Source organism: Ahaetulla prasina, chromosome 4 (assembly GCF_028640845.1).
Source record: "Ahaetulla prasina isolate Xishuangbanna chromosome 4, ASM2864084v1, whole genome shotgun sequence".
NCBI lineage: Eukaryota > Metazoa > Chordata > Lepidosauria > Squamata > Colubridae > Ahaetulla > Ahaetulla prasina.
Window position 1 is genome coordinate 97,712,040 of NC_080542.1, and position 27,407 is coordinate 97,739,446.

Genomic DNA, 27,407 nt, shown 5'->3' on the forward strand with positions numbered 1-27,407 from the left:
ATTTATAGAGCTTTCAGTACCAGAACTCTTTTAAAGAGATATTTGAATTCTATCACTTGTATTTTAATCAGGTTTATATTACAGTTATACCAAATGAGATAAAGATCATTCTCAATGAGCTAATTACCATCCAATCTCATTGATAAGATATTATTGAGTCACCCTAAATGTTAATAGCATGTTTTCTCCTACTTTTTCATGATTCAGAATGACTAGATAATTCAACTTTTGCCTTTTAAATATTTGCATGGGACCCTTGGCTTATGCTGTTAGGCAACATAGAACTATAGAGTATATAACTCAGTTAATCACATATGGGTTTTATTTACAGATAACATTCTTTTGTTTATTTCTAACCCAGTGTTATTTATAAAAGACAAATGCATTTCATAAAGTAACAGTATACTCAACTAACTAACTAACTGGGTGAAAGTTGGTTTCCTATCCATTTAAGGAATGTTAATTCTGTATTTGTGCTATATATCCATTGTGGTATGTGTATACCAAAAGGTATAACTCAATTACTAACGTGCAATTTAAATAAAGTATAGAGGTTTCTTTAGATATCTATAAATAGGAATTATTTAACCTTACTGTTTGGTAAAAAGTGAATGGTTTCAAAATGAATATTATTCCAGATTAATATATATTAAGAATGGAAGCAAAAGAATGGAAGAAAGTGAGAAAAACTTTACCAAAACCTGTAGTTTTCCATAAATCTTTATTTAGACAAAGATACAACATCTGAATAGTTTCCCATTCCCATGTATTAGATGGTGAAACATTTCATTTAATGATATTTTAATATCAAACTTCATATAGCCATAATCTTGATAATAAATTTTGTGATTTAATGAAGTACAAGATACAGTATTTCTACAATTAAAAACATTGTAAGAAATATGCATTCAACTTCAGATGAAAACCAAGAGAAATTAAATACATGATCATATTCACAGGAACATTTTTCATTTACACAAATATTAAAATCATTATTTACGTTAAATCACATAGAATGTTTTTATAAGATATCTTTCTTGGACCTTCAGTTATTCAGTTGAAGTTGACATTTCCCACAAAAGTTCATTCATATAAAGATAATGTATTGCAGTGATGTCTTAAAATATAAGTTTTTGTTATTATCAGTGCTTGTCTTTCATTGTTCTTATACCCATTATGTTCTTTAGCGTCATATGTAGAACATTCTATTGAGATCATTGTCCAATGCAAGTTTGGCCTATTCCTTTTGTATATTTTTCTCCTTACAAATTATTTTTTTTACCAAATTATGCTGATTAGTAAATGATAGATACAAAAATTGCTAGAGACAGTCCATTAATTTCATTTACCTTAATAGCACTTAGATCTTAGCTTGCTGTACACTGTATTCAGACTGGATTATAAATGTAATTTTTTGCATCATTAACTTGCTTGATTAATCTAAGACAGCAAAAGCATAATTATAGAAATCTAGGACTTTGAGCATGCTGGTTAATTATATAGATTTTCTCTCCTGTTTGCATTATTCTAAGTACCACAGATGAAAAGAAAAGCCAGATATTCATTCTTTCTTGACAATTATCATGCCTCATGTTGTAGTCCTTTTTTTTAATCTCTCCGCCACCCACACTCGTGGCAGAATATCATGCCCAGCTTTTAAGAAGGGCAATTACTAGATATTTGCATATCTAGTAATAGACCACTATTAGTAGTATAGTCAAGGTGCTCAAGAAGCATTAATGTAACAACCAGTTAGATGCTTCTTAAGAAAACATGTGCTAAGCAATTGTTACTTTAGGTTCATGAAGGATACACCATGGAATCAATAGTCCTCTAGGTATGAACAATTCTAGTAATTTTTTGTCACTTAACCTTTGAGATGCTCTAGTTGGACACCTATCTTGAAGATACTCCAGATGCACAAAAATTGTATGCTCTAATCTGAAATGTTTGCATTGGTAATAACAAAATAAAAGAATAGATTTTCAGATACCTTGTGTATTTTTGAGTTTACCAGTGGTGGGTTGCTACCAATTCTCCTGGTTCTTGCGAACCGGTAGTAAACATTTTGAGTAGTTCGGGAAACCAGTAAATGCCACCTTTGCCTGGCCCCACCCTCAATCTATTGCTGCCACCCGACTCCCAGCTGATCGGCTAAAAGGAAAAAATCAGGACTCACTTGACAAAGAAGAAGGGAAAAAAACAAGACACCATCACTTTAAATTGAGAGGCCAAGAAATCTCCCAACTGATCGGTTAGAATGAAAAAAAACCAGGACTCACTTCTCAGCCAGGAGATCACTTGGCAAAGAAGAAAGATGCTGTCGCTTTAAATTGATGCAGCAGCTGGAAGGAGGTTTTTGCTTGCAGAAGCAGTTTGTTTCTGGGTTAGCTGAACAACAAACTGGATAAGAGGAGAGATTCTTATATGGTTCTATGTTTTGAAGTTTTGGGCTTTGTGCAACATGGGCTTTGTGTTTCTAAAAAGGTTTGGGCAATTTCCATTGTGAAATATCCTGTCTTGAATGAGTTTTCTGCCTGCTTGTAAATGGAGCCGAACTTCCGGCTTCTAGCTATTTTCTGCTTACAAAGTTTCCTTTATGCAGCTGGCAGGAATGTGGAATTCCAGGCAGGTTCCTTGTTAGCAGCTTGATTTTTCCTTGCTTCTCTGGGACCTTTTCTTATGAGTAATATTTTATTTGGGAAATGAAGAGGGGGAAGTTTGATTCCTTCCCAGAGCAGATTACTGAGGTGGGGAGGGAATGGGGATTTTGAAATAACCTTCCCCAGGAGTGGGGAGGGAATGTGGATTTTAGGCTTGCTGTCAAACATTAGCCATAATACTAATGACTGTTTTGAACAATATGCAGGTTGTATTATACACGAATGGCTATTTTATATGTGAAATTATGACTGAAACCTATATTGGTTCACACTGTCAGGAAGTTTCTCCTTAGTTTCAGTTTCCATCCATTGCTTTTTGTTTTGCTTTCTGGTGCTTTTGAAAATACATTGCCCTCCCTTCTTTCTGGCAGCCCCTTAAAAGCCTGTTACCTATCACACTCTTGGGCAAAGCATGTGAGCCATTTCCTCCTTTCAGTGATCCATGAAAGTGCATCTATATTATGTAGATAATAAAGTTGAAAAAAGAACATTTTTGCAGAACTATAGATACGTTGAGGCTGGGTGTGACAAGAAATAGCTGGGAGGGGAGGGGCCAGTCGAGGCACCCCTTGACATGAGTGACATTGAGTTGTCTATGCCTACCTAATGACATGACTATCAAGCCACACCCACTGTCACATGACCATCAAGCCACACCCACAGAACCAGTAGTAAAAAAAATTAGAACCCACCCCTGGAGTTTACCCATTCAGGATAGAAAATCCTATATTTTGAAAAGCCATTAACCATAGACAAAATATTGATTCATAGAGCTATAAGTGGTACTTGATATCCAAAGTGGACAGATTTTTTAAAATTTTATTTCTCCATCCCATTCTCCCCAATTATGTCGCCCCCCCCCCCCCCCGCATTTCTCTGTCAGTCGGAGGGGGGAAATGGTAATTGAAATCTTGGTTCTGAAAAGAGATTTAATGGATTAGGAGAGTTATGGAGAATGGTGCATACTCTGAAAGCTTGCTTATTGTTTCTGAGATCCTGTGAATAATTCATTCATTGTTGTGAATGGTATTTACTGGTCATTAATGTGTCACAACTAAATTGTTATTGTAATATTATTAATTCATATCCCACAATTCTGCTCAGGGAAAATTCAAGGTTGTTATGACAGTATATTATGCTCAAATTGAAGTTTCAATATTACTCTAAAGAATTCTATTAAGATCTGATGGAATCATATTTATTATGCTATCAACTGAATTCTCAAAAATGGTACCTGGTCATCTTACTTTTTGATAACATTGTATATTTGTATCATATTATAGGATATAGGATATATCATATTATAGGATATAGGATTTACTGTACAGTAAATATTATATCCTATAGTAGTATAGAATATACTGTAACAAATAGTAAAACCATCCTATTTATTTCCTTTTCTGACATGTGTAAACATAATAATAATTTTGCATTTATTTGTTTTCATAAAAGTTTTTTTCTCCTCCTTTTAATATGTACTTCAGAAGGGTGGGATGGGCTGGGCAACAATTAGAATCAATGTAATGTAAATTTTTAAAAGAAAAAAAGCAAGATTAACTGATATAAAACATTGGCTCATTAAATAAGATCTTATGTGTTTTGACATATTGGGTTTGTTCTTATTGGACATTGTACATTTTTTAAATGTTTATTGACATAGGGTTGCAATATTTTTAATGTGTTGCTAGCTGCCTAGAGATGCAAGATGACAACCATATAAATCAATTAAATACATAAATAAGTAAACATTACAATTTACAGCAGCAGCAGTTAATATTACAATTTATACTGATTGGAAAAGAAAATAAATATTTGCTAAATGAAACTGGCTATCCCCCCGCTCCCAAATATATATTTACAGACAAGTTGATATGAGAGAATATGTATCCTGGACCTAAATCTTTTATAATTTTAAAAAAAACATTGTCTATGAAATATATTCAGAAACAGTTTCAGGGATTGCTATGTAAGTATTTCATGTGTCAATCACTCTTTATTAGGTCTTCCAAAGTGTATATGTTGTTTTACAGTCTATGTATCTGCAAATAAAACATTGAATACAGGCAGATACATATCTATTAAGGGTTTAGAAATGTTCATTTTTGTGTGATAAAATCAGGGGTGGTATTCACTTATTTTCGCTATGGGCTTGCAAATGTGAACGCACACGCCACCTCTATATATGCGTAGACCGTCAAAAATGGGATGTGATGATGTCTAGGTGGGTGGGCAGAGCCTCCTGCAGCCACCGCTACCAGTAGAACTGACTGAATACCACCACTGGATAAAATGTAGTGGTATGCTTTTCATAACTTGTGTATCACCCTGGATATCTTTGGCCATTTGTATAAAATAGTTGATTAGAGCCTGCATTCATAAAATCTTTCCTTATTTCTGAGATTAAATCTATTAGAAGATTCAAATTAATATGCATTGGATAAATGAACCTCTCTAGGAGTCTCTGGATGCTGGTGACAGCAAAAAAATGTCACTTCCTGTCCAACTGGAAGTTGGTAAATGGGCTGTTTCTGGGCTCTGGAGGGTTTTGGGGGGATAGGGGGTGGCTCATAGAGCCATGTGAGAGCTCTGGAGCCATGTGAGAGACAAAAACGGGTCTACCGGGCCATTGCGTGCCAGAAATGGGGGGGAGAACTCATGCATGCTTGCGCGGGGGGTGGGGTACATAGAAATATGGGTGTGGGCACACATGCAAGCCATCCCCCCACCCACCCCTCCAGGCACGGAATGGCAAAAAGGTTAGCCATTACTGGATTAGCAGGTTGAAGTGTTGTTCTATAGCTTAGACTACAGTTTTGGTAACTAAAGTTAGTGGATATATTAAAAAAAACTAGTTTCTCTTAATTGTTTACCACTTTTACTTTTAAAAAATACCCCTAAATATTTTCTTACTGTTTTTAAATTTTAATAAGAATGTTTCCTGTAGGGTCCAGTTATATAGAAATTAAAGAGGTCTATAAACCACATCCTGGCTCCTGCAAGGATATTATATTAGTTTGCCATTAATGATTAAAGGCAATCCTGTCATTAAAAAGCTATTATTTGGCTGTAGCTGTTCTGTCATTAACTATTTGTCCAGGTATTATTGTATAATGCTTATGTAATATCATTGCTTTTGCCACTTGATGGAAGTATGGTATTTGTTTGTTAGGTAGCAATCAGTTTTAAGAACTATTGATATATTCTCATTGCAACCCAGTAACAGCCATGACTATCACTTTGATGTTTTGGACAAAAGAGCTATCGTATGTAATGTAGTATAATTAGCATTTCTAATTATAGAAGCAGCCAACATTACAATAAGTTATGAAAGAATTATCTGTTTTGTTTGGGAGCAAGTGTGTAAAAGTGGTAGGATTGTTGAAAGGCATTTTGAAAGAGATGCTTTGCAATGTACAGTAATGTGAATGAAACATCTTTCTTTAAATAATTAACCAAGCATATTGTTTGCAAGAATCATGCAGATGCTTCAATAGCTGCTTCTGGCTGTTTCTGCATTCATGGCTCTGTGTGCATATCTTGAGAGAAGTGATTTATCAGATCACTTAATTGGATTATTTTACCCTAACCATGGGATAACAGTATAACCATGGCTTGCTCTGTAATCTATACATTGCTATTTTTTTCAGTAAAATGAAATAAGCATCCTAAAATAAAACAAAACAAAAAAGCTCTAGCAGGATTGTTTTTTCTGCTTATGGCAGCCAACTTTCTGTGAATCCAAGCTTTTAATAGTACAAATGCCTCTGAAGTTCTCTAAAGTCAAATTTGATTTCTCAGCTCAATTGAGTGGGCCCTAGATGGCAACTTCTATGATCTGCAGAGCCATAGACATTTTTCCTGTTGATTTTGGATAGATGCAGAATACATTACATATTTTGGACATTTGTTTCTGCCTTATAGCATTATAAATTTATCATAGCTTTTAGATGTCCTCTCACCAATTCTAGGATATTGATACTGGGATTAGACCAGTGGTGGGTTTCAATTTTTTTTACTACTGGTTCTGTGAGTGTGGCTTGGTGGGCATGGCATGGCATGGCTTGGTAGGTGTAGCCTGGTGGGCATGGCAGGAGAAGGATACTGTAAAATCTCCTTCCCACCCCCTCCAGGGGAAGATTGCTGTAAAATCCCCATTTCCTCCTGATCAGTTGGGACTTGGGAGGCAGAGAATAGATGGGGGCGGGGCCAGTCAGAGGTGGTATTTACCGGTTCTCCGATCTACTCAAAATTTCTGCTACCAGTTCTCCAGAACTGGTCAGAACCTGCTGAAACCCACCTCTGAATTGGACACAACTTTGTATAAGATTGTATTATTATTGTCTCACATTAAAACAAGTTTATATTGCTTCCTTTTTATCTCTCCCACCCCCCCCCCCCACTAAAAATTAAGCATTTTTCTTGTAACATGCTATTCACTGCTTAGGAACTCTTGTGCCTTATGGTGGAATTAAGAGTTGTGTCAGAGATATCAAATATGATCAAGTCTCTACTTTGGGGGTAAATGAGATTCTGCTTATCCTTTTTAAGCTCATTTTGTCAGGTCACTCTTAGGATCCTTTACAGTACAAAATTTTGAATTTAATTTTACCATTCTCTGACTAATCTGTTCTTTGAAGAATGACATATTTCATAATTCAGCTGGTGATAGAAATATTTAATTTTAATGTGTTTAGGAATATTTTTGATATTGCCTATACCAATTCGTTAGCATTGCACAACATAGCTTTCTTCAATTTTGGCCAAGCCTTCACAAGCATTTTGCAATTTCCACGCATTTTTACTAACATCCCAGGAGAACTGCAGTTAATTAGCTAGTAGGCTGCTTTTTGTTTTTGTTTTTGTTATGTAAACAACACGTTTTTCAGGAAAAAAAGTCTATTTTTGATATATAAACTTCTGGTACAAATCTATCAAAACGTAACAGTAGGAATTGTGGTTGGCATCTTGGAAAATTTTAAGAAGTGCCAGGTATTACTGGGTGTCAGCCTTCCAAGGTAAACCAGATTAGGAAACATGCTGCCTAGGTGTAAAACTACCTTTATTAGGATGCCTTTAGTAACAGAATATTGTAAATGTGAACATGCTTCCCCTTTTCCTTCTTTTAACTTTATGTAAAGTTTGGGGTGCTAGGAATAGGTGTTTTTTGTAAATATCTTCATATGGGCTTAAGCTATGTTTGCTGTTTATTCCTTTCGCAATGGATCTTCACTGACTCCTCCTCGTTTTTATATTCTTTACAATGGGTATATCCATACTAGTGTGACACTGGGAAATTTTTGGTGTTCTCTCAGCTTGTCTATTTGTTTGCAAATGTTTCAGCCATGTAACATAACATGATAATATTACTTGGTTGGATAATAAGACCTTTGTAAACAAACAACTGAATTCAGGGAGCTCCAACAACTCACAGTTCAACCCTAAGGTACTGACAGAGGTGGTATTCAACAGGTTCTGACCAATTCTGGAGAACTGGTAGCGGAAATTTTGAGTAGTTTGGAGAACCAATAAATACCATCTCTGACTGGCCCCACCCCCATCTATTCTCTGCCTCCCGAGTCCCAACTGATCAGGAGGAAATGGGGATTTTGCAGCAATCTTCCCCTGGAGTGGAGAGGGAATGAAGATTTTACAGAAACCTTCCCCTGCCATGCCCATCAAGCCATGCCCACAGAACTGGTAGTAAAAAAAATTGAATCCCACCACTTGGTACAGATATTGTTTTCTATTAGAGTGTGATAGTTGGAATCTGGCCATGAGGGCAGAATAAAACCAAGTATTTGGGATTCAGAGTAATCATTCACATGCAATCATTTTTATGGACATACAGTATAAAGGCATTTTCTATTTGATTGTTGTCAAAATTGAGGACAGGACTTCATCTACCACTACCAAATTTACTTTATTTGGTGGAAACAAACCATTATCTTCAAAAGAAGATGAAAGACCTACCATAAATTTTATATCTGGAAATGTATTAACTCATTCTTTATCTAAAGACAGCCGAAAACTGTAAATACTGATACAGTATTTTAGACAGAGGGTTATTATGTTCCAACATTTCCTTGGTAAAAAATTATTTTCTCAGCTTGAATGGTCTACTTACAATATATGAAAATGGATGTATGAATATAATAATGTTCATGTTATTAATTATATACATCACATTTAATTACAGTATAAATTATATAAATCATGATTAATTACAGTTAAGGTACCATATACTAATCTTCATCCTTTAACTCCCTTTTCTTATACACCATCTTTAGAGCTTTTGTTGTCCCTGGGATTCTAGCACCCATTGCTTCTTAACCCTGAAAATGTTAAGCTGCTCTACCACTATCATTTCTGTCTGTCCTCTTTAGACAAGCAATAAGCATCTGTGAAATCTTTCCAAAATTAATTTTAGATAATTAGTGCTTTCAGGATCATTTATCTTTACCATTACTTTCTCATTCAATAAAGTGTACCCATCCATTTTGGCTCATGCTAAAACAAATTAACAGTGTTTGGGTGGCATCTTGCTTATTAGTTGGCTGAAATAATTACCTAATGGCAGTGTCCATGCTCCTTCCTTGCTGTTAAGTATGATTTTATCAGTGTCATGATATAGAAATTTCATGCATCTTACCCAAACTCTCTAGGAGCTTGTACAATTCCAGCTGTACATAAGCTGTAACAAAATGAATGAATGAAAATTAATACGTTACTGTGTATTTATTTGGTAGGGTATTGGTAAGAAAATAAAGGAAATAAAGGTTCCTCAATAAATACTTCATATTGATTCAACATATGAAGCTCCAGACATCTGTACATGAATTACAATAGGACTTCAAAAATCAAGGTTATGCTGACACTGATACGTCCTTGAAGCAGATTGTAATCAAAATCTCCTGATTCCTTGAACCCAGTAGTTTCTCTTTTTGACAGTAGACATGAATGCTACATGTCTCTGCTACAAAATTATGATTTCATCAGTTTGTTCCTATTGGTGAAACCGTACAACCTTTGTCATATGTAAATAATTTAACAAAATTTGGGGACATACAGCAGTATTTTGGATTCACTAAAGTATACTTACTGAAGATGGGGCAGTCATAAAGAAAAGCATCTGTTAAATTCAAAGGCCATTGGGGTGCTGTTGATTACAGAAGAGCCAACCCAAAACCATTACCAACCTGCTTATCACATCTCTGCAATGCATGCTGAATAATTCGCATTCTTGCTGTAAGTTAGAGACATCAGTTTGTTATATAGAATACTTTTTCTATGGCTGGTGTAATTATGCAATTGTAATTATGTATATTAGCTGTGTAATTATGCAATTGTAATATTCTTAAAATACATTAAACATTACTAAGCCATGCAGACAAATATAAATATGACATATTGCAAAGGGTCAGTACATAAAATCTCAATCTTTTCAGCAATATCTCCCTATGTGCCTGTGAGAAACTCTTGCTCTATCATTTCCATCATTTGCTTCCTAATGAACAATAACCCTCTTCCCCCAATAACTCTACATTTTGCCTGCAGTCGTATATTAAGGATCATTTCAGTTTACTGGCAAATACCATTCCTGCCTTAGCAGCATACAATGGAAAAATCTGTCTCTCATAAGACACCATGGTTTCAAGATCATAAAACCTGTCATCAGGGGATGTCTAAGGTTCAATCTTTATACTGAAGAAATGGGAAAATATAACCCTTGCTGCCCTCAGAAATGAGCAGTGTACTCCTCCAAGTCAACAGTTTAACTTGGATCATTTCATCAATCACCTATCTATGAACTATGTATCCATCATATATCCTGGAATTGCGAGCAATAAAAGTACATCCAGCAAACCCTGGAGTTACACATTTTTTTCATGAACTGAAGCATCCAATCTCCTTAAATTGCAGTCACCTAATAGTCTACTGAGATTCTCAGTTATTCGGGTCATGGTTGTCCCAAAGATATTTTGGGTACATTGTTTTCACCTACGTTCATCAGGATATCAATAGCTGGCATATAGTTTAGTATGGCATATAGTTTAGTATGGCATATAGTTTAGTATGAAAAGTGATTTCAAACAACATTCAAATGGCTATTTCTAGATTTCAATGGATTCAGAAAATGTATCCTTTCATGCTTTTAACCTTTTCATAGTCCTTCCTTCCTTCCTTCCTTCCTTCCTTCCTTCCTTCCTTCCTTCCTCCCTCCTTCCCTCCCCCCCCTCCTTTCCTCCCCTCCCTTTTTGGAATAGGGTTGGGTTTTTTTTTAGCCAGCACTTTGTACCAACAAATAAGATAGTAAGCTGAATGCCTGCAACAATCTGGTAATATGCAAGCTCTGGCAGAACATTTAGAAGAAAAAATATCATCTTACCAAAATCCTGAGAAAGCAGCTATTAATGTAGATACAGTCTTAGCTTAAATTGTAACCAGGAATGCAATTAACAAGTGATAAATCCAGGGATGAGACAAAAGACATGGTGAGGTAAACCCAGAAGTAGAATTGTGGTATAATCCAGAATTCTAAGCACAGAACAATAAGATAAACACAAAAGAGCTAGCAGTTTACTCCTCAGCCTTTACTGTTTGTTTGTCTCTCCAGTCTATGGAATTATGATCTCTACTGTTGAATCTTAATCCCGTACCTCTGCTTAGTACTGAGTGGGTGGATTTAAGAATTTAAAGATTGTTAGTGGGTACAAGCAAGGCATCCAAGGACTCGCTGGAAATGCCTTAATTAGATTGAAGTTATTAGCTCCACCACTAGTAGAACCACTAGGACTGTTGTTCTTGCTTGTTTGTTTGACTAGACGCCATGCAAGGTTCCTTCCAGCTCTAATCTGATTGATTGAACCTATTGTATTGTATTCTTAGATGCCATTAAGACAACCTGCAAATCAGAGAAGTTCATCCTCTACTCTGAAATCAACCAGATAGCATCTTTTTTCCCCCCATCCAGGACTTAGTTGAACAATATTTAACTTCCTAAGACCAATTTGGCAGCTAAAAATTGGCAACTAAAATTTGGCAACTAAAAATTGGCAGCTCCAAATTTCAACCAGCAAATGCTCAGTCTTACATATAGGAAAAAAGAACCCAAAAACTAAATACATACTAGATGGACATTACCTTACAGATGACCCCCATCCTGTCAAAGACCTTGGAGTTTTCATGTCAAATGATCTAAGTGCCAAAGCCCACTGCAACTACATAGCAAAAAAAGCTCTAAGAATTGTAAACCTAATTTTGCGTAGCTTCTTTTCCAAAAACACCACACTACTAACCAGAGCATATAAAACATTTGCAAGACCAATTCTAGAATACAGCTCGCCAGTTTGGAACCCTCACCACATCTCTGACATCAATACAATTGAACGTGTCCAGAAATATTTTACAAGAAGAGTTCTCCATTCCTCTGAAAACAACAAAATACCCTATCCCACCAGACTTGAAATCCTAGGCTTAGAAAACTTGGAACTCCGTTGCCTTCGACAAGACCTAAGCTTAACTCACAGAATCATCTATTGTAATGTCCTTCCTGTTAAAGACTACTTCAGCTTTAATTGCAATAATACTAGAGCAACTAATAGATTTAAACTTAATGTCAACCGCTTTAATCTAGATTGCAGAAAATATGACTTCTATAACAGAATCATCAGTGCTTGGAATACTTTACCTGACTCTGTGGTCTCTTCCCATAATCCTAAAAGTTTTATCCAAAAACTTTCTACTATTGACCTCACCCCATTCCTAAGAGGACCATAAGGGGCATGCATAAGCGCACAAACGTGCCTAGTGTTCCTGTCCTATTGTTTTTTTTTCTTTTCTCCTTCCTATATATATGCTTATACCTCCTTATATTTACCCATATGTATATATGTTTATTTACTATATAATCTTTTTGTATGATACCTACATATATTGTTGTGACAAAATAAATAAATAAAATAAATAAAATAAAATAAATTTCCTCTTTTCTTAAGTATGATTGCTAACTGTAAATCAGCATTCACAACGTATCTTCATCACTCTGTAAGGAAAGAGGAAAAATTGGAACTTCCTTCCTATCTAAATGAATTAGCCTGTAGCAATCTGACTAGAACAGGAAAGCTGAGAGAAACTGATCTCCTAACTTTTTTTAAAGCTCATCCTAATCTGTAGGTGAAGAGTCTTGATTGTTCTATTTTATTTTTTCTTGATAAGGCTTTGCTATGCTAAATTCCAAAAGCTTTCTGCTACTTTAGATAATTTTTCTATGTAATTGAAATCCTTCTGTGATCTTTTCCTGCAAAGAGTGCTATGGGATCCAGTCAAAATCAACAGAAACCAAAGGACTTGAGGAAACTGCATGCCTGTCTGACCATATCTTATTCATATCAATTTTTTTTCGCAGCAATTTTTTGTGGAAACATTTTCTCATGTCTTCTGTTTATATTCTAGTTTTCCTGGATATTTAATTTCAAGCTTTCATCCTGCCTCTCCTGTTTTATTTATTTATTTTTTAGTTTGGCATCTGATATCTATTCTGTAATGTATTTTGAACTTCGAGAGGGAATTTTGGGCGGGAAAATTGCACGTTGCTGATTGGTTGAAGCCTCAGCCAAAAGAGTATTTAAAGAGGAGTTTTGCCGGTTGTCTTTTGCTGGGTCACAATAAACTAAAGAGCTGTTGCCACTCGTTGGTCTCCTGCCTCTTCATTGCCCGAACTTAACATTGGCGACGAGGATGGGATGTTGAGGCAGTGAGATCAAAAGAAAGAGCTGAAGGAACCAGGAATTCCTTAACCCAGCCAGTTTGCGAAGGCGGAAAATAGCGATGTCCAGCTACATGCCGCCAGCGCCATTCGACCCAGCCAAGGAAAAATGGGGGTCGTACATGGCTCGTTTCGAGTGTTTCCTCGAAGCGAACGAACTACAGGGAGTCTCGGACAATTGGAAGCGAGCATACTTCCTGAGCCACTGCGGTCCAGAGGTCTTCGATACGGCGGAGTCACTCTCAGAACCAACGCCGGTACAATCGGTACCGTGGCAGACACTACAAACAACACTTCGAGCACACTACGCACCGGTACCCTCAAAGTTCGTCCAGCGTTTCGAATTGAGGCGACGGGTACAGCGAGAAGGCGAATCAATAAGTGTGTACATGGCCGCCTTGAGGAAAGCCGCAAACCACTGCGAGTACAGAGATTTAGAGGACTCCTTACTCGAACAGCTCATTTGTGGGGTCAGAGACATCAGACTTCAAAGGCGGCTGCTGTCTAAAAGCAACCTGACTCTAGCAATAGCCCTGGACAAAGCCAGAGCTCATGAGATGTCCACCAAGGCGGCGGAGACCTTGCAAAAGCCAAACGCGCAGGGTGCCAGGACAAAGACTACACCAGTCCACAGTGAGGAAGTCCAGGCCGAATTGGAAGGTGAGGAAGAGGAAGAGGTGTTCCACACCGGGAGGCTGGAGAGAGGTGACCGGGACGAATGTGTGAGCTGTGGGGGGCAACACCAATGGCAAAACTGCAGATTCAAGGATGCGGTTTGTCGGCGGTGTGAAAAAAAAGGACACATAGCTCGGGCCTGCCGACCCCCCCAACCTTCCCGCCAAAAATTCAAACCGACCAATCAGAGCGCGGGAGCAGCGAAGCGGCCAGGGATTGATCCATTTAAAAAGGGCGCGAAGTTAAACCAGACCACTGTGAGAGTGGGCCACGCATCGACACGACTAGAGAAGAAGATATTTACCCAAGTCTACGTTGAAGGGGTGCCGTGTCCCATGGAAGTAGACACTGGGTCGTCAATCACAATTATGTCCTGGGACACCATCGTGAGAGACTTGCCAGCGATCGCTAAACGTCAGCTACAAACCCAGAAGCTGAGGGTGCAGGACTACCAGGGGAATCGGATCCCTGTTCGAGGAGCTACAGCTGTCCAAGTCAAATATGGACAATTCACAAAGACCCTGCCGATCACCATAGTAAACGGAACTCTACCAAGTTTGCTAGGGTTGGACTGGTTCCGAGCTTTGGGTATGGGAGTGACCGGGGTCCACAGGAGCGACGTCATCCTCAGAGACGAACTACTGAAGGAGTTCGAGGACGTATTCAAAGATTGCCTGGGCAAGTACGTAGGGACCCCTATTTCTTTCAACCTCGACCCCCAAGTCGCTCCTATCCGATTAAAGGCTAGGAGGGTCCCATTCGCCCTAAAACCTAAAATTGACCGAGAATTGGACAAGTTAGTAAGCCAGGGATTATTAGTCCCCGTCGACCATGCAAAATGGGAGACACCCATAGTGACCCCAGTCAAACCGGACAGTTCGGTCCGAATTTGCACTGACTACAAAGCAACGCTTAACAAAGCGTTGCAGAAAAGTGCATACCCCATTCCAGTGGTGCAACATCTGCTACACTCATTAGGGCAAGGGCAGGTCTTCGCCAAACTCGTTTTGGCCCAAGCCTACCAGCAGCTACCTGTAGATAGTAGCACAGCTGAGGCGCAGACAATCGTCACGCACCGTGGGGCTTTCAAATGTACGCGACTCCAGTTCGGAGTTAGCGTGGCCCCAGGGCTCTTCCAGAACCTAATGGAGCGATTATTACAGGGCCTGCCAGGAGTGGTACCATACTTCGATGATGTCTTGGTATCAGCGGAAAACTTAGAGGAACTCGGGGTAAAACTAAGAAAGGTGTTGGGCATTTTTAGGTCTGCGGGGCTTAAGGTTAAGCTCAACAAATGCCATATTGGGGTGAAATCTGTAGAATTCCTAGGATACAGGATAGACAGGGAAGGGATCCACCCCACGGAGAGCAAGGTACGGGCCATTAGAAAGGCCCCAGCCCCCAAAAATAAAACAGAATTACAGGCATTCTTGGGGCTTGTTAATTTCTATGCGGTATTCTTGAAGAATAAAGCAACAGTAGCCGAGCCGCTACATAAGTTGCTAGCAAAGAAAGCTGTGTGGTCATGGGGAAAAGAAGAGGCTAGGGCATTTGAGGGGGTAAAAAACCTTTTGTCCAGCGATAGCCTCCTCATCCAGTACAATGGCACGTTGCCACTAGTACTAGTTTGCGACGCTTCACCATATGGGGTGACAAGTGCTTAGCCACAGGTTACCGAATGGAACAGAAGCCCCTATAGCGTATTATTCCCGGACTATGTCCTCTGCGGAAAGGAACTGCAGCCAGTTAGATAGGGAAGCATTGGCCATAGTCTCCGGGGTTAAGAAATTTCACGAATACTTATTCGGACGAAATTTCGAGATAGTCACGGACCACAGACCCCTTCTAGGGCTTTTAGCGGGTGACCGCCCAACGCCCGTGGCACTTTCTCCCAGGCTGACCCGATGGACTATTTTCCTAGCAGCATACTCCTACAAATTGCTCTACCGCCCAGGAAAAGACTTAGGGCATGCGGATGCTCTGAGCAGATGCCCTCTACCAGAGACAATTGAGGACCCCACCCCAGGGACACCCGTCTTACTAATTGACTCTTTGGACTCTGGCCCAGTCACATCCAAGCAGGTGGCTAGGGCATCGTATAGAGACATTACAATTCGGACTGTGATCGGTTGGGTGCAAAGGGGTTGGCCCGCTGCGCCGGGCGAGCGTTTCAAAGACTTTGCGAAAAAACAATCAGAACTGTCTGTTCAAGCGGGGTGTCTGTTATGGGGGGATAGGGTAGTTATCCCAGAAAAATTACGCGAAAATGTGTTGGAACTGTTGCATGAGGGCCACCCAGGGATTGTGCGGATGAAGAGTTTAGCGAGGAGTTATGTATGGTGGCCCTTAATGGATAAGGACATCAGCGACAGGGTAGGGAAATGCCAATCCTGCCAAGAGTCGAGGTCGCTACCCCCAACAGCCCCAGTTAGAGAGTGGGAGAAACCCCAGGGGCCTTGGTCCAGAATTCACATAGATTTTGCGGGGCCGTTCCATGGGCAGACCTTTTTAATTGTGGTAGATGCCTACTCCAAATGGTTGGAAATAATCCTCATGAAAAGCACAACGGCTGAAGCAGTAATCACAGTCCTAAGGCATCTATTCGTAACACACGGCCTGCCCGACACCCTAGTCTCTGACAACGGCCCACAATTCACGGCAAATCAGTTTGAGGGGTATCTAGCGGGAGAGGGTATCAGACATGTCCTCTCGGCACCTTTCCACCCGGCGATGAACAGACTTGCAGAACGTTTCGTTCGGAGCACCAAGGAAGCGCTATCTAGGATAAGTCCAGGCGACTGGCAAACGAAAATAGACACTTTCCTGGCCGTCCAACATAGGACCCCTTGTGTAACAACTGGCCGCAGCCCAGCAGAACTTTTAATGGGCAGGAAACTCAGGTGCCCGCTAGACCGACTAAACCCAACTTATACCCCAGACGGGTACAAGGGTATTCAAGGAAAAACCAGGGAAATGACAGTGGGTGACCTAGTATGGGCACACAACTATAGCGAGGGCCCAACATGGTTAAAGGGGGAAATTTTGGGCATAACCGGACCCAAATCATACGTAGTAGACATGGAGGACGGCCGGGTATGGAAACACCACATAGACCAGCTAAGAAAACGTATACCAAACAAATTAGAAACCAAACAACCAGGCCCTGACTACCAATTGTTTGAATCTGCAGCTGACTCAAACCCGAGGTGAGCGGAGGACTTATCTGATTCCGATGAAGTCCAGCGACGCCAACCGGTTCCTCCTGAAGGCAACAGGAACGATTCAGCCAATAATCCAGGGCCGGACGGCCTAGAGGAGGAGCTGGGAGGAACAAACAGTCCCTCCGACCAGCTCGACTCTCTCCCAGAAAATGAACTGCGCAGGTCAGAAAGAGTTAGGAGACGCCCTGTCTACCTGCATGACTACGTAGAGAGATAGCATGTAAATATTATGTAAATAGAGGTACAAAGCATTCTGGGAGGGAAGGAGTGTAATGTATTTTGAACTTCGAGAGGGAATTTTGGGCGGGAAAATTGCACTTTGCTGATTGGTTGAAGCCTCAGCCAAAAGAGTATTTAAAGAGGAGTTTTTGCCGGTTGTCTTTTGCTGGGTCACAATAAACTAAAGAGCTGTTGCCACTCGTTGGTCTCCTGCCTCTTCATTGCCCGAACTTAACATATTCAATAGATGAAAGTTATGATATATATTTTTATATATCTAATGCTTTCAATGAGCCTACTCTCAAGTATATTTTGTAAATAAGAGCTATATGAAACACAAAAGTTAGGCTGCTTCCACTCTATAAAATAAACACTGAAAAAGATGAAGGAAGTTTGAAGTCATTCACTATAAATAAGACACCATACTGTAGTCATTAATTATTATGGAACTAAAACTGAGGCATCCTAATACTAGGCACTGTGATCTAGTCTTTTGGGAGATACCACTGAATTCACCTAATTCAATCTTTGTAGGAAAAATGAATAAGTACAGCACTTACGTGATTATGATGAAGAAAAAAACCCCATCATTTCTCCACATGGGCAATAAACTGTTTCTTTTAAATATAACTTTCATGGTTTTGTTTAGGTCTTAAGCAAACAGAGCTGCATGTTAACTAAAGTGATCAGGAAAAGCGGATTTGGATGTAGACATTTCTACTTGGACAAATGTAGTTTGATTTATCAAGAAAGAATTATTTTCCACATATAACTCCATCAATTGCAACATTTAATGAAATCATGATAGACAAGTGAGAATGTTGGAATTATATTAGAATGTTACAATTTTTCTTAGAGCTTTCTTCCAGGAATAGTTTCTCATCCATTAATTTCCTAGATAAAAGTTAAGATAGTGTTCCCAACATATATAGTATCTATAGGATTTGATGTGATATATGTACCAGCAACTATACAAAGTACTGAAAACAGTGAGTAGTGAGCAAAGAAAATTAAAGAAAGGACAGGATAAGGAAGTCAAACTAAATCTAGAACTAATTCACACCAAGGATCACTTACTATACTATTTTGTACATTTCTGTAATTAAAAATTATCTTTCTTTCTACCTCATCTTCTGTACTTAACCTGTACTGTTTTAATTCTATCTGTGAGGATCTCAATTCCATCTAACTTCAATTGTCTCAGTCATTCTATTCTTCTTGATTCATATACTCTTTCTTTATTTATATCCTTCTCACTCTTCATTGCTACATTCAAACACAGGTATAAACACATATGAATAGACATACACATACCTATCTTTGTACAAACATATACAAAAAGTATAGGTCCCATATTTGGGAAGTGCACAAATTTAATTTAATCTTGTTCACAATGGTAGCTTAATGCCTAGAAAACATTTTTTCCCCTTCTTATTGCAGATGGATCCAATTCAAAAAGCTGTAATAAATCATACATTTGGGGTTCCTCTTCCTCACAGAAGAAAGCAAATCATATCTTGCAACATATGCCAATTGAGATTTAATTCAGATGTAAGTAAATAAGTTATATCTTTAACATGCATGCATTAAATATATGTATTTTTCCAATGAAAGTTGTGTGATAGCATGTTCCATTAGAATAATGGATATATTGTATGTGATTTCTTGATATCTATTGCCACAGCTTTTATTCGTGGATTACTATTCTGAGATTTGAAATTTTTATTTTGTTTTATGCATATATATTGTTGCCTTCTCATTCCAAGTGGTATGATGACTACTTGCTCCTCTTGCAACTGCTTTCCTTAACATTTGGTATTCATCTCTAGGGAATTGGGATCTATACCTGCGGTTGTTTATGCTTAGTTTTGCATGTATTCTATTGTAGCTGCTAAAATTTCAGTAATAATAGAATTTGACTACTTTATTACCAAAATCTATTCTTCAAACTCAATTTTAGTGGCAGGAATGCAAAAAGTACAGCCCTTTATGGACTGCTTTATATCAAAACATGTCATTCTATTTGTGAATAAATTCATGGCACACCTATCTTCTGTGGTTTAAAGCCTAATATCACATCCATCTTTCTCCAGATTTAGTGAATATAAATTTGTGCTGGGGGAAAAAGAAGCATTAAAATAGATAGCAGAAAATGTAATCTTCTTGTGCTCTTTATCTCCAATGCAAGTTCTGAAGCAAATAATAAATACACAATTAACATTAACATGCCATTATAGTACCATAAGTTACATTTTTATTATACAGACTTGAACATATTGTTATATTAGTACCTTATCTCACTCATCTGCTTTTACTATTGCTTTGTATGTTTAAATTTTGCTGGTCATTGACCAAATAAACATTATTGTATATTATAGTTCATTATTATTTTTCCATAAAAGTATTATTTTGATTTAATTATTCTAAACATTTTAAAGAGTTGTCTAAAATATTATCAACAAGTGAAGATTTTTTGAGATATATTCTATTGAAATTGGAATATATCTCCATATATGTTGAGCAAAATATTATATCTCCATAATATGTTGTTCAATAGTAGGATATACTGTACACTATTAAAGAAAAAGGAATACTCACCAAAGCTTTTTTTAAAAAAGAATAGACAATATGAAAGGCAATTATTAAAGGAGGAGCACCCAAAAAAATCTTGCTTATTTTTACCTTTTATTGTTCCTTCATTCCCACCATTCTTTGGAGTATACATTCTCACAAAATTCTTACAGTAATATGCTCCATTCATTTAAGATTAAAAAATAGATTAAGTTTAGGATTACAGTTAAGGTGAAAAACTTCTCTCTTCATGGAAGGAAGTCTTCATTTGTTTGATTTATAAAATTTGTAAGAAAAACAACTGTCACATAGACCTATTTTCGAATAAAACTGTTCATGGCAATAAAAAAATGTATTTATGATTGAAGTGATCAGACTGGATTTATCCTGAAGATGTACATGATAAATAAATTAGACACATTTCAATATTCTCAGAAAGATAAAAGATTTTTTAAAATTAAATTTTAAAAGTTTTGAAATTATTTTTCTTGATACAGAAAAATACTTTGATAATTTGAAATTACATGTCATGCTGCAGTTTTGAAAAAGATTGAATGTAGTAAGAGATGCAAAAATGGGTGGTTTCAATGTAATAAGAATATTATATTTGCTGTAACTAGCATACTAACAGTAAATTGGTATAGGATGTTTTCTTTCTATATTACTCTGTATTACTGATCATTAAATTGGATAATTCATTTTTTTTTTAAATGTAAATGTAAATGAGCAGATCAAATGATTTTGATGCATGATGATACTGTTGTAAGGATGAGCAATTTTAAAAAATAATTCATATTATAATGAAACAAATTTTGAAAGTTAAATTCTCATTTCAACTTGAATATTTTTATTAAATTTTAGTAAACCAGACATTTTTTTCCACTTTTAGTAAACCAGACATTTTATGCAGATAATCCTCGACTTACAACAATTCATTTAGGAACCATTCAATGTTACAATGGCATTTTGTAAGTGACTGCAACCGTTGCATCATCCTCATGGTCACATGATCAACATTCACACTTTTGGCAACTGATTCATATTTATGTCAGTTGCAGTGTCCCAGGGTCATACGATCCCAGGGTCCAGTTCCCAGGGTCATACGATCACCTTTTTTCAAAGCAAAGTCATTGGAGAACCAGATTCATTTAACAATCGTGTCACTAACTTAACAACTGCAATTATTCATTTAACAACTTTGGCAAGAAAGATCATAAAATGGGACAAAATTCACTTAACAAATGTCTCACTTAGCAACACATATTTTGGGCTCAATTGTGATCGTAATTCGAGGACCACCTGTACTGTATTAGTTTTTATACATGTTAATTGCTGCCAGGTTATTAAATTTGAAAAGGTTTGGTTCTTTTCTTTGAAGTATGTTGTGTGGAAGTGTGTTTGATGTTTGGAAAAACTTAAAAGTGAATTCAATGTAGAATTCAATTCTAATTTGAAATTGTTTAATGGACTATATTTATAACATACTCTAAACTTGGTTTTTTCTTAACTTCAGCTGCATGGAAAATTAGATTCCTGGTATTATTCAGTTTATTATAGTTTATAATTCGAATTAGTGATATATACTATGTTATCCTTGGTTTTTAATATGTATTCCTAAAGTAAAGCTTAATAGTGATTCTTAGGATTATTTTAAAGTGACATAATACATATTATAAATTATAGATAATGAATATTAGATTAGGGTATACACACACACACACACACACACACACACACACACACACACACACACACTATAATTTCTCTTATATTTCAGAGCCCTTGTTTATTTATTTGTTTCCTACTATTTGTATTTTACTCTTTTATTCTTTTTACATGTTTTTCCTTGTCTAAACATCAAACATATTTTCCAAACATCAATCACATTTTTCTTTCAAATATTTAATTAAAAAAGAAAGACAAATAAATATACTCCATTCATCCTAGAATTTTTGTTGATTTAAAATATGGGTTTCCCGAGTCCCACCCTTTTTTTCTCTGTCCCCATTTTTGTGTGCCTTGAGTACAATTCCAAAACATCTGGAGCACCACTTGAACATTACTAGCATTGACAAAATCACCATCAGTCAAATGTAAAAGACAGCTTCACTTGTAATAGGTTACAGCCTTCAATAGTACCATTGATATTAACAAATAACACTTTCTGCCTATCCCAAATCCTCAGGAAGGACTGGATTAAAAAAAAATCCAGGATAAACATCTATATAACTAACTATAATAAATTTATTACACTTGTTTGTGTTCCAACTTTCAATGATTCTGGATAGCTCACAATGATCAAAGGAATTATAATAAAAATCAATCAAAGATAAAAATAAAAATTGCAAGTTCAATGAAACAAGGAGTCTCATTCTCCAGCAAGTAGCTATTTATACTCTAAGTTACTTCTCAGGCCAATTTTAAAATAAGTTTTTTAACTGCATTTTAAATTTGTATATTGTACCGTCTGTTTTATTCTTGCCTGTACACCGCCCTGAGTCCTTCGGGAGAAGGGCAGTATAGAAATCAAATAAATAAATAAATAAGTTAATAGATGATAGACTGAAATGAGAAATAATAAACTAGATTTAGTCTGAAGTTTAACTGATGCAATGTCTACCTAATTATCAAAATATTTCTCAGGTATTTTATTTTTTATTTATTTATTTACATTTATATCCCGCCCTTCTCCGAAGACTCAGGGGGGCTTACAGTGTGTAAGGCAATAGTCTCATTCTATTTGTATATTTACAAAGTCAACTTATTGCCCCCCACAACAATCTGGGTCCTCATTTTACCTACCTTATAAAGGATGGAAGGCTGAATCAACCTTGGGCCTGGTGGGATTTGAGCCTGCAGTAATTGCAGGCTGCTGTGTTTTAATAACAGGCTATCTTACAGCCTGAGCCACCATGGCCCAGTAGGCAGAATGAAAATTGCCTATGGTCAGAGTTATTTCTGATTAGAGTAGCATATAAACCCCAGCAAATAAATAAATAAATACTTTTCCAGATGTGTCCTAGTTGATCTGTGAGTTGTACAAAATTAGTTATTTATAGTAACATGCTGCATTAATGTTTCACATTTCAAAAGGTAACAAAATCAATATGGATTTTTGCAGATAATGTTTAAAGCAATGTCAGCATCTTGTTTATAATATTTATATTATCAAATATAAATATTAGAATTTCAGCTTTTACAAAAGTTATAAAAGGATGGATATTACATATAATTGAATAAATGTGATTCTGATATTCGCTTCAAGACTATTTATTTTCATGCTATTAATCTTTTTAGTTATTTTTTTTCCTATTGGATATAATCAGAAAAATCCCTCCCTTCATTCCTTCCTTCCTTCCTCCCTCCCTTCTGGAAACCAGGATACCTGCCTCAACTGGTGAATCCCTTTAAGGGATCCTGAAAAAGAATTACTGTAAAGTTTGCTATGTCCCTCCAGCTATATGGCAGCAACCAGAAGTTGATCTTTCAGAGAGTTAATAGCTGGTTAATAGCTGAATGGATATCCATCTAAAAACATCAAAACTGCAGGCAAGTTTGAAAGTTAAGAAACAACTCAGTAGAAAGCAGTGACCAATTATTTCTGTACTATTGCTAAGAAAACCCTCAACTGAAAGGCGGTCTTACCTCAAGTTACACTTTAGTTTCTAACACAGTTCTCCCTACATTGTATTCCATTCCTTTTGCTTCATAACTCTTCCTTCTAGCGTCCCTCTAATTTCTAGGAAGTCAGAATGACACGAATGCTTTAGATTTTCTTGCCCAGCAAGACATGCATTCTCCTATTCTCTCCCCGCCCCCAATATTTTAGGCAGAAATTCCCTAAAATAATACAGACAAATAAGGAATTATTATAAAGACTTTATTTGACAAAACAAAGGAGATAATAATCTCTTTGAGAATTAAAAAAATAAAATCAGTCTAGCAACCTCTATTGCCAGGGCCTGGTAGAGAAGAAACTTGTAATTCAAATTATATGTACATTACATGGCAGCATGCTCTGTCCTATATTTGGGTAGACCAGATTGCCCTTATAAAAAACACTTAATCTTTCCCCTGGTATAATCAACAAATCCAGGACAGCCCATGGCTTACAGGTTAATGCATCTACCTAATATGTAAGTAGCCTCGGTTTGAATCCCAGAAGGATATGGCTAGCTGATGAGAGCTAAATAGCTTGAAATAGATCTATACTGGTGTCCTCTTATTCTTTGTCAGTAATTATAAATTTAACATTACATTGTGAAGATATCTAAGAGACTGCTGTTTAGATTCAGTTAAGAAAACACATACCGTATTTTTCGGAGTATAAGACACATTTTTCCCCCCAAAAGAGAGTGAAAATTTATACACCAAATGTAGCCCTGCCCACCCACTGGCCCCCACCTGCTGGCCTCAGTGCATCCTCTCAAATGGAGCTTTTGGAGCTTTTTGAGGCTGCCAATTCAGCCTATCAAACAGAGAGCCTCTCAGGAAGCCTCCAAAAGCTCCATTTGGAAAAGAGCTTCTCTTTGCAAAGGCGCGTGCACGCTCACAACCAGCTGCTAAACCTGTTGCTAAAGTTCATCTCTGGAAACAGCTGGTTGGGGGTATTCCAGGAGGTGATCCACCCGCCAGTCAGCTGCTTGTGCTGAATCAGGCTAAAGTGCTGAAGCTGACCAGGCTGTTTGCTAAGGATGCTAGCCAGATGAATACCGATGGATGCTGGTAGGCAGAGGTAGAATTTTTTTTTCTTATTTTCCTCCTCCCAAAATAAAGTGCATCTTATACTCCAAAAAATATGGTTTGAATTTATACTCCTATATTTATAAGGAAAGCTGGGTTCTTGGCATTGGAAGAAAAGCAAATTTCTGAAAGGAGCAGATTGATCAAGTGTGAGGGGGCAGTGGTGGCAAGGATGGGTGGGCTGGGACTTCCCTCTCTCCCCATTTGAGCAGGCTTCCGGCATAGCCCCAGGCCTCCAGGGGAGGGAGGGAGGGAAGTTCTGGCCTACTGCTCCTGCAACTGCCACTGCATTGCCCCCAGCAACAGTAGTTCTCATGCTGCCATTTCCTCAGCAGCACCATGAGCAGCTGGCAAGGTAGAGAGGGTGGTGGGAAGCTGCAGAAGCAGGCCGTTTGTGCCAGCTAAGAGACAGAGGCTGCTCCTGGAGCAGCCAGGAGAAGGAAAAGCTGCTTGCGGGGAGGCAAGCTGCCCCAGCAGGACTGGAGGCTGACATGCTGGATGCTGCCCAGAGTGCAAGGCGGGCAAGCCATTTGTGCCAGCAAAGGTTGGTGCAACCCTCTACCACCAGGGAGCATGACTGCTTCCTGGCCAGCGCGCCTCTTACGCTTACTGCGACCACTTCCCCACCAGTGGATCTCCATGAGTGAGGAGCTGCGCTATCCTCCAGTCCTCCAGTTTCCTGCTAAGAGACAGAAGCTGCTCCTGGAGCAGCCAGGAGAAGGAGAAGCCGCTGATGGGGTGGTGAGCTGCCCCAGGAGGAGAGCTTCTTCAACCAAGAACTGATTGCTGCAACCCTCCCCCCTCCTTTCAGCATCCAAGCTGCTTCAAAGCAAGCTCCTGAAGCTATCTGCAGACCTTTGCTATATCAGAGGTATAATTCTGCGACTTTTCCTAACCTTTTAGGAATTATTTATTTTATTTAAAATAAACTAAAGGTATACCGGTTTCTTATGTTGATAGTTGAAGAATAGAATAGAATAGAATAGAATAGAATAGAATAGAATAGAATAGAATAGAATAGAATAGAATAGAATTTTTTATTGGCCAAGTGTGATTGGACACACAAGGAATTTGTCTTGGTGCATATGCTCTCAGTCTACATAAAAGAAAAGAATGTAGAAGAAGCTAAATTCCAAGGAAAAAACCCTCAGGAATCCTTCCCTGGGCATATAGTCAGTTGGCCATCTTTTCACTGGAAATCTCTTTTCATCAGAAGTGAAAAGAACATCTGGTATTATACATTTTGCCTTAACATTCAGATTTGGTTAGGATTGTTTTATAGAAAAGCTGGATTAAATTAAAACCAGGTATTGCTTCAATACATTTAGATTTTACTTTAAAGTGCTTGATTAAGATAAAAATTATCCATCATTTTTCAATTCCCAAAGGCCTCATATCATGGTGGTGGAATTGGTGGCACAACTGCCAATTTATTTCAATAATAATAAATAATACAAAAGTTTAAAATAGGTATATTAAAATTTCTGCAGAACTTAAAACATTTGATTTGTACCTAGCCTATCCCAAGTTCTGAAAACCCCCCAAAAAATATGACCTATTATTTTTTCATAAAATTCCCAAGTTATCAGGCATGCCTCATTGCCCTCCAGAGGCCTAAAAAATGTCATAAAATACTGGGGCCTACCTTCAAACATTGCCTAATTGTTCAAAAAGCAAGTAATTACAGGAAAAAAACTTTTTGTAACTCTTTTGTTTTAAATGTGTAACTCTTTTGTTTTAAACTCTTTTGTCTTTATGTATGCCAAATACATAAAGTTTATATTATGAAGCATAGATTACATGGGATATATTTAAAAGATAAAACTTTATAAAAGGCATTTATGCTTATCAGATTTCTTAGTTAGGAGTATGTCTCTTTATGAAAGCAGTAATAATAAAGGTTTATGGGAAAAGGAGGATATAAAATGTCATAAGTAAAAAAACATTGGCGAAAACACAACTTCTTCCAAAAATCCTCATCCTTTCTCAAAGCTATTATGGACATTCAAACCTATTAGCTTGAATGTATCACTTGGCCTCTGAAAGTGTAAACTGCAAAATCTATTATTGGAGTAGAAGGGACAACTCCAGCAAGAGAGTTGAACAAATAACTTAACATAGTATCCAGTGCTTATGCCTGTGCTATGCTATGCTATGAAACCTAAATGTCTACAGTACTAAAATTTTGAAATAAATAATCTTTTATAATATATCAATAACTCAGTCCAATGCACAACAGTCTGATCCTGATCTTTATGAAGGATCCTGTTCATTTATGCATGAAATAGAAGTGACTTATGATATTATTTTGACCAGATAAGGAAAATTATGAAATAGATTAATGCTCAATTTCTATCTTAGACTGTTTATACTGAGAACAGAGGAGAAACTGGAAGAAAATATGTATGTATCTTTTTCACATATGCATCTGAGCACAATATAATGATTGGCTAACATTTAATGTATTTTTAGGTCATGCTTGTTTCTTCTGTTTCCTGATTTACACTGCAAAAGTGCAAAAGAATTATGCAATTCTTTATGTGAAATTTG

At 37.4% G+C, this 27,407-nt stretch overlaps 1 protein-coding gene across 6 annotated transcripts in view; it reads left to right on the forward strand.

Moving 5' to 3' along the window:
* ZNF385D (zinc finger protein 385D) overlaps window positions 1-27,407 on the forward strand; it is a 252,810-nt gene that overhangs the window by 88,561 nt on the left and 136,842 nt on the right. For 4 of the 6 annotated variants that reach the window (XM_058181908.1, XM_058181903.1, XM_058181905.1 and 1 more), the window contains one exon: window positions 18,984-19,094. The exons of the other annotated variants lie outside the window; for them this stretch is intronic. In XM_058181908.1, coding sequence (XP_058037891.1) covers window positions 18,984-19,094 — 111 coding nt within the window. The remainder of the gene's footprint in view (window positions 1-18,983; window positions 19,095-27,407) is intronic. 6 annotated transcript variants of the gene reach the window in all.